Below are 11,234 nucleotides of genomic sequence, written 5' to 3' on the forward strand. Positions count from 1 at the left end.
TCCTCCGTATTGATGAATTAAATTTGATTGCGCTGATGATCCCTTTTATTTTTACCTAGCTCTCATTCAACTATCTTTTAGTCTGCTTAGGATTTTTCATTTTTCTTATGTGTTCTTCTTTGGTCAAACCACACATGAAGACATCTTGGAAGCTTTAACGATATGGAAACTAAGATGTTTTACTGCAGTTTTCTCTGTACATAACACAGAATAAGTAGACCCCTTACTCTTAGAAATATAAAATGTGCTGCATATGAAGATGTATTGACCACAAAGATGCAAATTAGAAAGAAAATGCTATCCATCTCTGCCACGAGACGTTAATTGGTTATCTATCAAAGCTAATTAAGTTTACCTTTTACATTATGACATAGTTTACCTGTTAGCCAAATTTATGTACAAGAGAAAGATGGATCTGGTGATGAAGCATGGAAATACATTTTCACAAAAGAAAGACATAGACTTGGGAAAGGAAAAAAAAACTTACAACCTCTTAGGCTAGTTGTTCACCTTGGACCAGATAAAATTGAAGGCAATATTAAACTGATAGTGTCTTCCCTCTGTTGGTTGTCATCCTCAACCTCGGGTAGGCTTGTGAAATCATAATCCAAGTTTGTTTCAACAGACACCAAACCTTCCAATGCCTTGACCACCAAAGACATGGAAGGCCTCTTGGTGAAATCTCCCTGTAGACACCACGCAGCAATGCTCATCATTTCTGTCACTGCTTCTTTGTGGATCTGCATATCCTCATTGTTTTTGTCAACAATATCCATAAGCTGCTGTTGTTCCGATTTTCTTTCGAAAACACTTAGCAAATGGACATCCTCATCAGCTTGGGACCGATCCAAATTCTTTCGACCACACAACAGCTCCAAGAGCACAATTCCAAAGGCATACACGTCTACTTTCTCAGTGATAACTGACCTCAACCATTCAGGAGCCAAATACCCTGGTGTTCCTCTCATCCTAGTTACAACTTTGCTTTCGTCTTTATCGATCAGTTTCGATAGCCCAAAATCAGATATCTTAGCATTGAAATTTTTATCTAGAAGGATATTTTGTGGTTTGATGTCCAAATGAATTATCTTCTGGCTGCATTCGTCATGAAGATAAGCTAATCCTTTGGCAATATCTGTTATAATCCTTTGCCTTGTATGCCATCTAAGCCCATTTTCTTCATTTTTATGATAAATCCACCTATCTAGTGATCCATTTACCATGTGTTCATAGATCAGAAGTCTTTGGGTCTTTTCAGCACAAAATCCAATGAGTTTTACCAGATTAATGTGATGAATGCCACCGACTATCTTTACTTCTGTTAAGAATGATTCCATCACATGACCTAGACCATCCAGACGCTTTACAGCTATTTTGGTGCCATTACTCAGTGTTCCTTCATATACTGAGCCAAATCCTCCTTCCCCGAGCTTTCTGCTGAAATCTTCAGTTATTATTCTTAGCTCATTGTAAGAGAACCGAGTTAGCATTCCCGGAAAGATTGGTTCGAGATCCAGAAAACCCCCATCCTTTCTGGAATCTTTTGTCCTCTTTTTAAAGATAACAAAGAAAGCTGTGATACTTAACATTATCCCAAAGAAAGCTGCAAGAGTAGATCCTATTATCACTATGTGAGGTCTTGATTTTTTTCCTCCAGAAATGGTTTTAGACTGATTCTGAGTGTTTGAGGAATTCTGCACCTTAAGAAATACTCTCTTGTCCATTCCGTCGTCGGTGTCTACGAGAGAAAAGACCTCATTCAGTAATAAACAGCTCCCAGTTGTAGCCCCATCCGAATCATATCTGAAGACAACAGCTTTGCAGGAACAGTTTCTCAGACAAGCCCCTTTGCAATCTTCCAACTTTTTCCCCTCAAACGGTAATATACCCGAAATTCGGTCATCACTGAACTCAAATGCAAAATATGTGGTATTCTTGAGCTCCACATAACTATGATACTGCGAAGAGTTGCAGTAAATGGAAGTCAGCTGTAAACATCCATCATCTATATTCCTCTCATCTAATGGCCTGAAGAAATTTCGCTCTGGCGGACATCTACATTTCCTATTACTTGTACAAATGCCATATCTTCCACACACCGTTGGGTACCCACAGTTCTCTGCATGTACATTAAACAAAACATCAGATATGACTTTCCAATTTAATGCATTCTCGTCCCATTGGTATACCCATAAATGTCCATCAGGCCCAAGCTTCATGAATTGAGCTGGTGATTTAGGAGGGCCTTGCTGAACAGTAAGTGTTTGACCATCAAAACTGAAATAAGTACTAGTATCCGGATTACTTGAAGCATAGTAAAACTGAGGTGGATCAGATTCGATGTAAGTGGCCCAGCTTCCATTGATAATAGTTAAAGAAAGCAAACTTTGACTCCAATTGGTTGCTGAGACGCTTGCTATGAGCTTCCTCCCAGAAACCAAGCTCTGCCCCGGGAGCAAAGAATCTGTAGGATGATCGAACGACTGCCAAACTGTGCGATTGGCTTTGTCAAAGAGCACGAGATTCCCCGTTTCTGTCATGTTTAAGCCAGAAACAGATTTTCCAGTAGTATTAGTGGACCAAACAAAAGTGCCATCAGAGTCTTCCAAGACCAAGTTGCCATCTTTTCCTAGTTGCAAGGTTGCATTGGCATTCACTGGACGGTCTCGATTAGCAGACCAAACCAACTGGGGATCCATGAATTTGTTGTCAGTAGAGGAGCTGTCCGGGAATGCAAAGAAGATCCCGAGAAGGCATTCAACACTTTGGCTATTGCAGTAGAAGCCACAGAAGTGGTATTTATTTCCATTTATTCCACTCAGAAGGATAGGTGTCAAGAGAGATAATCCATATGTGGATTGTGCATCAAACCAAAATGGCCTATTGGTCCATGAAGTGGAAAGTCCAGCAGTAGAATTCAAATAACTGCCATTTAGGTACCATGAAATCTGGGATGAAGCAAACCTGAATGAAAAAAACTGAAAATAAATGATGACCAGGACATGATGAAAATACAATCTCTGCTCTGCAATCATTTCTTACTAAAGCTAACAAAAGAAAATGTTTGAAATCTGCTTTGCTAGCAACTCCTCCTGTGTTCTAATAATGCCTTTCTTTTGGGAACGCGTCTCTTTGGTCAATACAAGAGAGCGGCCACACAACAAAACTTTCATTCCATGTGGTATTATTTTTTTACAAAAGTTTGTCTACTTTCAATCAGGAACGGAGCTAGAAGCACAGATACAAGTTCAATGATACCAAACTCAGTTGCTTTTGCTCAAACAATACATTCGTATAAACTAATTCATTATAAATATTATCATTACTCATATGATACTTTTCACAAGCATAAAGTGGTCATGATCTGGATATTCCCTTTTACACGTAAAGGCTGAATATGATATAATTATTTACAGTGGGAAATCACTTGTTTCCTTTTTAATATTTTAAAGCAAAGTGGGAATACAGACTAATGTCTTCCTTTTTCCTATTATTTTAATGGAGACTATAAACATTCCCTTTATTCTTACAAGTTCCAGGTTGCTTCTTTATTGCTATAAAATAATAAACTAAAAAAATGAGACCCTCATGAGCAGAAACTGCATTTTTTAAAATAACACCCCATTCATGTCTACAACCAATTGGAGCATGGATCGGGAGCCCAAATAAAAATGAACTGGATCAGAAGCTCAAACGAAAATAGACTTGACTCAGACACATAGTCTTAACTCAATTCCAAAAGCTACTTCTTGAGTGACGGGCAAAACCTGATATCAGGTTGCTCTTCCTCGTTAAAACCTTGCTCTGCCCCATTCCATTGTCATCCCTATCTGTACCAACAAGGAAAAGGAAGATATATATATATATATATATATATTCTAGTGCAACATGAGGTACGTCAACTTGGACTAGTTGGAGAATTCTGGAGGTAGAATACATATAATATATTTTAGAAAATTATGTATTTGAATTTTATTTCTATTTACTCTTGTTCAACTTTATTCAAGTTTAAGTGTCTCTTTGTGCACACCAAAGTTGGATGATATAAATGTGAAATGAGGTCAAGTTAAATGATACATTTATGTATTATGTATTATATAAATGACCCAAATATATCCTTTTGGTTTAACAGAAGTAGTGAAAAAAATAATTATAATTTACCTAAATGGGTCTGATATACCCCTTAACTTTTTCACACGTGAATTTTTTATTAGCTTTTTGATTAAAAAAAACAGAAAATCAAAAGAACAAACTAAAATAAAAATCGAAAAAAACGACTATATGTTGGTTTGATTTGATTTTTAGATTTAATAAATCTACATAATTGGTTTAGTTACTCCCTTCGTTCAACAATAGTTGTCTACTATACTATTTTTGGATGTCCAACAATACTTGTCCACTTTATGAAATCAATGGATAATTTTACACTTAGTTCCTAATTTACCCTTATCATTAATTATAGTCATTTCTTTATTACATTTTTCAAAACATTGTATTTATTATATTCAAAGGTAATATAGTAAAATTACTCTTGTATTTATAATTTCTTATAGTCATTTATCTATTACATTTTTCAAGAAATCCCTATTTAAGATTGTAAATTCAAAAAAAAATAAAAAATTATTGTTTTGTTAAGGGACAATCATATTAGGGAGTAAGTATCTATCAAATAAAATACTATTGCAAATCCATATCAATGGAAGCTTAAAATATATCCAAGCGAAGTTGCTTAACAGTTTAAGTCAACTTAAGTCATCACTCTGCATATATAAATGCAAGTTGTTGTAAATATATTTGCTTAACAGTTTAAGTCAAGAATATGTAGTAGGTTGTGGAAGCGCGAAGATATTTGTCCTGTACTCGAACAAAATTTGGTACGTAGTTGTAAACTTATGACTTTTTACATAATTTTCCTTTTCGCATCCACCTTTAATACTCTTGCTTATTAGGGCACTGACAAGATCGAAGGCATATCGCTGCCCCTGACTAATGAAGAAGAAGTTAATTTTGGTGGCAAGGCCTTCATGCAGATGACCAGTATGAGGTTTCTCAAATTCCGGAATGCATATGTTTGCCAGGGACCTGAATTTCTTCCTGATGAGTTGAGGTGGCTTGATTGGCATGGATATCCTTCCAAAAGTCTGCCTATTAGCTTTAAGGGAGACCAACTTGTTAGTTTGAAATTGAAAAAAAGGCGCATCATACAACTTTGGAAAACCTCAAAGGATCTAGGAAAACTGAAGTACATGAACCTTAGCCATTCACAGAAGCTAATAAGGATGCCAGATTTTTCAGTTATGCCTAATCTTGAGAGACTGGTTCTTGAAGAATGCACAAGTTTGGTAGAAATCAATTTTTCTATTGGAGATCTTGGAAAGCTAATCTTGCTGAATCTGAAGAACTGCAGAAATTTGAAGACCCTACCAAAGAGAATTCGATTGGAAAAGCTTGAAATTCTCGTTCTTTCAGGCTGCTCAAAGTTGAGAACATTCCCAGAAATAGAAGAGAAAATGAATCGTTTAGCAGAACTGTATTTGGGCGCGACTGCTTTGAGTGAACTACCTGCATCAGTTGAGAACCTTTCAGGAGTTGGTGTATTAAATATAAGTTACTGCAAGCATCTTGAGAGTCTACCTAGCAGTATTTCTAGGTTGAAATGTCTGAAAACATTTGATGTGTCCGGATGCTCAAAACTTAAAAATTTACCAGATGATTTGGGACTTTTAGTTGGTTTAGAGGAGCTCCACTGCACTCACACAGCCATCCAAACAATTCCGTCTTCTATATCTCTTCTTAAAAACCTTAAGCACTTATCTCTCCGTGGATGTAGTGCTTTGAGTTCACAAGTAAGTAGCTCAAGTCATGGCCAGAAGTCTATGGGTGTAAATTTTCAGAATTTGCCGGGTCTTTGTTCATTGATCATGTTGGATCTTAGTGACTGCAACATTTCAGATGGAGGCATTTTAAGTAATCTTGGGTTCTTACCATCTTTGGAGGGATTGATTCTCGATGGTAACAATTTTTCCAATAATCCGGCTGCAAGCATAAGTTGTCTCACTCGACTTAAAGCCCTTGCATTGGCTGGTTGTAGGAGGCTTGAGAGTTTACCGAAACTTCCTCCAGGTATAGAAAAGATATATGCTGATGAATGCACATCTTTGATGAGCATTGATCAGCTAACCAAATATCCAATGTTGCGTGGAGTTTCATTTACAAAATGTCATGAACTTGTAAAAAATAAATGGCATGCCTCTGTGGTTGATTCATTGTTGAAGCAGATGCTCAAGGTAAGTATGCTTCCAAGCCACAACTCTACTATACCCACATGAAAATATAAATGAGCTTCTTTTTATATAACTGGAAGGGCTTTTGTATTTGTACTCCAATTAGCTAAGGTCGCATATGAATCTAGGTAAATAACATTCTTTTCACGGTGCATGCAGAGACTATACATGAATGGCACATCTAGTATGTATTTTCCTGGTGTGGAGATTCCTGAGTGGTTTACATGCAAGAACTGGGGGACTAAATCAATCTCAGTGGCCCTGCCCCAAAATTGGTTCACACCCACATTCAGGGGGTTTACTGTTTGTGTTGTTTTTGACATGATGACTCCTTTCATTTTAGGGAAATTAATGTCGAATGATCCCTTCAGTTTTCGTACTGCCAAATGGCTAAAAAATTTCCAAGGACTTGTGATATGGTTAAGGTTCACAAGCCATGATGGTTTGCAGCACAAATTTCGGACATGCATCGGCTTAATAGGAAGTGAAAAACCTGTTGGTTTAGGTAATACTTTCCTAGCCCATGTACCACTTCCAAGTTCTTGGCCGTTCAAGGATGTTCTCGATAACAATCTTAATAACCTCATTCAGCTTGAGGTTGGTGTCTGTGATGATTTGCATAAGGATTTGGTGGTCAAAGGTTTGGGAGTGCGTCTTGTGTATGAGAATTGATGGCAAGAGAGAAAGAAATGATGCCAAAAGTTTGGTGTCTCCGGTGATTTTCATAAGATGAAATGCATATGAATCTGTTCAAAAACGTTATTATTAGTGGATTTTGTTCTTACAGTTTCATTTATTTGTTTCTTGTAATTTGCTTAATTATCAAAGGTGAAGCTGTTAAATCTGTTCAAAACGTCACTTCTTCTCTGTGGAGCTGCATATCCTCGTTGTTTTTGTGAACCATATCCATGAACTGCTCTTTTCTCCTAAAAACACTAAGCAAATGGACATCTTCTTCATCAGCATGTGACCAATCCAAATTCTCATTCGAGGAGTACACTGTCCTTCTCACCAACTTTTACAGATGTCACCCTTTAGGCTTAGAGGAAGGCTGTTCTTCCTTGGACTAGGTCCCAGCGTTTGTGAGAATCATCAAAACACTGAAATACTACATTTTCCCCTCCCTGTCCCTCAGCCACCATGTAAAAGGAAAACGTCACTTCTTCTCTGTGGAGCTGCATATCCTCGTTGTTTTTGTCAACCCTATCCATGAGCTGCTCTTTTCTCCTAAAAACATCTTCTTCATCAGCCTGTGACCAATCCAAATTCTTTCGCCCACGAAGAACTTCCTCCAAGAGCACAACTCCAAAGGCATATACATCTACTTTCTCATTGATCACCGACCTCAACCATTCAGGGGCTAAATAACCTGGTGTTCCTCTCATTCGAGTCACAACATGCTCTAATTTAGTAAAGAGTGTGCTGTCTCGAATGAAAATTATGTGGCGTATTTGAGCTCTACAAGACTATGGTACTGCAAAGAATCGCAGGAAATGGATGTCAGCTCCGTACATCCGAGATTTGTGTTTCTTAGGATAGATGGCCTAAAAAAGTTCCCTTCATCCAAGATTTGTGTTTCTTATGCTATATCTTCCACACACCATTGGATATCCACACTTCCCCACATGTGGCGACCAAATTTCTACTGGCTCTTTCCAATTAGATGTATTTACGTCCCATATGTATACCCATAAATGCCCTTCAGACTCAAACCTCATGAATTGAGCTGAGGTATCAGTGTCAGGGAAAGCAGTAAGGGTTTGACCCTCAAAACTGTAATAAATATCATAGGCATATAATTTTGAAGTATAGTAAAACTGAGGTGGGTCAGAATATATGTAAGTGCCCACGCCTTCATTGAGAACACTAAGAGAAAACAAACCTTGACTTTGATTGGTTACGGAGAAAGTTGCTGTGAGCTTCTGCCCAGAAACCAAACTCTGCCCCGGGAGCAAAGAATCTGTTGGATGATCGAAAGCTGCAAGGTTGGGCAGAGTTGCCATCTTGGCCTAGTTGCGACTACACATCTATACACTTCAACTTGGCTCAACTGACAACTAGACACTTCAACTCTTTCCCACTGTGTCTCGTGGACATCTTCAACGGCCCATTTTAACTTGAGACCAAGTTAAAGTGTCTATCAATATATTATGCCCATCTTAATTTGAGGGTCCAACTATTAAGTTTTTACCACTTAACTCATTGTATTTTAGAAAGTACAGGTTCAAAATACACCTACTATTCTTTTAAAAGTACCAAATTATTACATATATTTCATGTTAAAAATACTGGATTTAGTTGAACCGGGCATTTACAAAAGTCTATTAATTTTCCAAGTATTATTTTCTGTTCCTGTAACAATTAATTTGTAATTGTTGGGCACTTTCCTCCTCATTAAGGTTCAGGTCAAGTCTACATACCGCCACAGAAACATTGATCATGGGACCGGCTATTAATTATTGCTGGGCACTTTCCTCCTCATTGAGGTTCAGGTCAAGTCTTCTACTGAATGGGACCAGCAGTAAAATTCAAAATCCCTAATTGGGATGAGTAAAAAATAATTGGGACAGATAAAATGACGTAGATTGTTTAATTGAACAATACAGTATTTTAAAACCGAATATGTGGACTAGTTAGTGGTAAATAGCACTAATGGTCCAAATGTGTCACAACGGTAACATAAATATGCACAACCTTTAACGAGTGGCATGGTTGAGTCATTCTGATATTTCGATGACATATTTAAGCCCTCCTCTTTGTGCCCTACGATATTATCAAGGGTCCGCCTAGATATTTCCAACAAATTCTGACTTCTTTATGTGGTGAAAAAGTTACGGGGCCAGGCTCTATCTTTCCACTGATGGGACTTTCACTTAAAGGATCTTCAGTTTCTTAGAGAAAAGTTCTTTCCATCTTGGTGTAGGTTTATATTATTACACTATTATCAAACTCAACTTGATTCTTTAACAATTGTTATTGCATAGTGCCACGCCTTTAAAAAGTATTAAAAATATAAGAATTTTTAAAGAAAAAGAAGTAAATATTACAAGATCGTACATGAAGCTCGAAAAACTAATGCAAGTTACTGATTATTACATTTATGAAGTTACACTAGAATTGCCATAGTTCTCAAGCATATTGTTTACCTTGGTCCAGATAGAACTGAAGGCAGTATTGAACTGATAGGGACTTCCATCAGTTGGTTGCGCGCCCCAACCTCAGTTAGGTTTGTGAAATTGAAATCCAAGTTGGTTTCAACAGACACTAAACCTTCCAGCACCTTAACCACCACTGACATGGACGCCTCTTGTTGAAATCGCCTTGTAGACACCATGCTGAGAGGCTCATCATTTCTGTCACTTCTTCTCTGTGGAGCTGCATATCCTCGTTGTTTTTGTCAACCATATCCATGAGCTGCTCTTGTTCTGCTTTTCTCTTAAAAACACTAAGCAAATGGACATTATCTTCATCAGCCTGCGACCAATCCAAATTCTTTCGCCCACTGAGAACTTCCAAGAGCACAATTCCAAAAGCATATACGTCTACTTTCTCAGTGATCACCGACCTCAACCATTCAGGAGCTAAATACCCTGGTGTTCCTCTCATTCTAGTCACAACTTTGCTTTTGTCTTTCTCAATTAGTTTCGACAACCCAAAATCAGATATCTTAGCATTGAAATTTTGATCTAAGAGGATGTTGTGTGGTTTGATGTCCAAATGAATTATCTTATGGCTGCATTCATCATGAAGATAAGCTAATCCTTTTGCAATATCCGCTATTATCCTTTGCCTCATAAGCCATGTAAGCCCATTTTCTTGATTTTCATGAGAAATCCATCTATCCAATGATCCATTTACCATGTACTCATAGATCAGAACCCGGTGATCTTTTTCAGTACAAAAACCGACGAGTTTTACCAAATTGACATGGTGAATGCTACCAAGTATCTTTACTTCTGTTAAGAATGAATCCTTTACTTGACCTAAACCATTCAGACGCTTCACAGCTATTTTGTTGCCATTACTCAGTGTTCCTTCATATACTGAGCCAAATCCTCCTTCCCCGAGCTTTCTGCTGAAATCTTGTGTAATTATTTTCAACTCATTGTAAGAGAATCGAGTTAGGATTCCCGGTAAGATTGGTGCTAAATCCAGAAGATCCCTAGCCTTGACAGACAGTGTCCTAGATCTTTTTGAAAAGAACAAACCATGCACTAATACTTAAAATTATTCCCACTAAAGCAGCAAGAGCAGATGCTACAATCACTTTCAGAGGTCTTGATTGCTTTCTTTGAGAAACGATTGGCGGCTGATACTGAGCCTTTGCGAAATTCTGCACCTTCAGAAAAACTTTTGTCTTGTCACTACCAGGCCAGTTGTCCTTAAGAGAGAAAACTTCATTCAGCAATAAGCAGTTTTTTCTTAGAGTTTTAGACCAAACAGCATCTTTGCAGGAACAGTTACTCAAACAGGCCGCTTTGCAATTTTCCATCTTTGTTCCCTCAAGCCACATGTTTGAACTTGCATAAAAGTTGATCTCAAATGCAAAATATGTGGTGTCGCTGAGCTCTATAAGACTATGATAATGTGAAGAGTGTTATCTCCTGTATTCAGGTTAGTCAAAAATACAGAAACAGAAAAAAGATGAAATAGACAGAATGAATTTTTAATCTGAGTCCACAGAAATCACTGTGTTTCCTTAAGAAATTTAATCCCCTCACTGTACCCGAGGTTGCAAATTAATTCTTCCCAAGATAAAACGGATTAACCTGTTAAAGAAGTAGCGGTACCTCAAACTTCAATAACTTCAACGAACGCAAGAACAGCAACAAGAGCACACACAGACTCAGTCGATCGACAATTTTATTTATGCAAGAAAATGTATGCAGAGAGGAAAAATTTTCAGTGTTTGAAAAAACGAAAAAGATCTCTTATTAATAATCATATGCA

The 11,234-nt window shown here is 37.5% G+C and overlaps 2 protein-coding genes and 1 pseudogene across 2 annotated transcripts; 1 reads left to right on the forward strand and 2 right to left on the reverse strand.

Annotated features, from left to right (window-relative positions):
- Nucleotides 1–283: 283 nt before the first annotated feature.
- On the reverse strand, nt 284–3,199 carry LOC102587823 (G-type lectin S-receptor-like serine/threonine-protein kinase SD2-5). The gene has a single exon (XM_006348851.2). It carries the CDS (start codon nt 3,033–3,035, stop codon nt 507–509), a length of 2,529 nt encoding a protein of 842 aa, XP_006348913.1. The 5' UTR covers nt 3,036–3,199; the 3' UTR covers nt 284–506.
- Nucleotides 3,200–5,039: 1,840 nt separating this feature from the next.
- LOC107060880 (TMV resistance protein N-like) lies at nt 5,040–6,956 on the forward strand. Its single transcript, XM_015309357.1, has 2 exons — nt 5,040–6,287; nt 6,444–6,956. The coding sequence occupies exons 1-2, from the start codon at nt 5,040–5,042 to the stop codon at nt 6,954–6,956; spliced, it is 1,761 nt and encodes a 586-aa protein (XP_015164843.1).
- A 2,321-nt stretch (nt 6,957–9,277) lies between these two features.
- The window catches only part of LOC102588146 (G-type lectin S-receptor-like serine/threonine-protein kinase SD2-5), a 12,452-nt pseudogene continuing 10,495 nt past the window's right edge, over nt 9,278–11,234 (reverse strand).

Source organism: Solanum tuberosum, unplaced genomic scaffold (assembly GCF_000226075.1).
Source record: "Solanum tuberosum cultivar DM 1-3 516 R44 unplaced genomic scaffold, SolTub_3.0 scf00102, whole genome shotgun sequence".
Taxonomy (NCBI): Eukaryota; Viridiplantae; Streptophyta; class Magnoliopsida; order Solanales; family Solanaceae; genus Solanum; species Solanum tuberosum.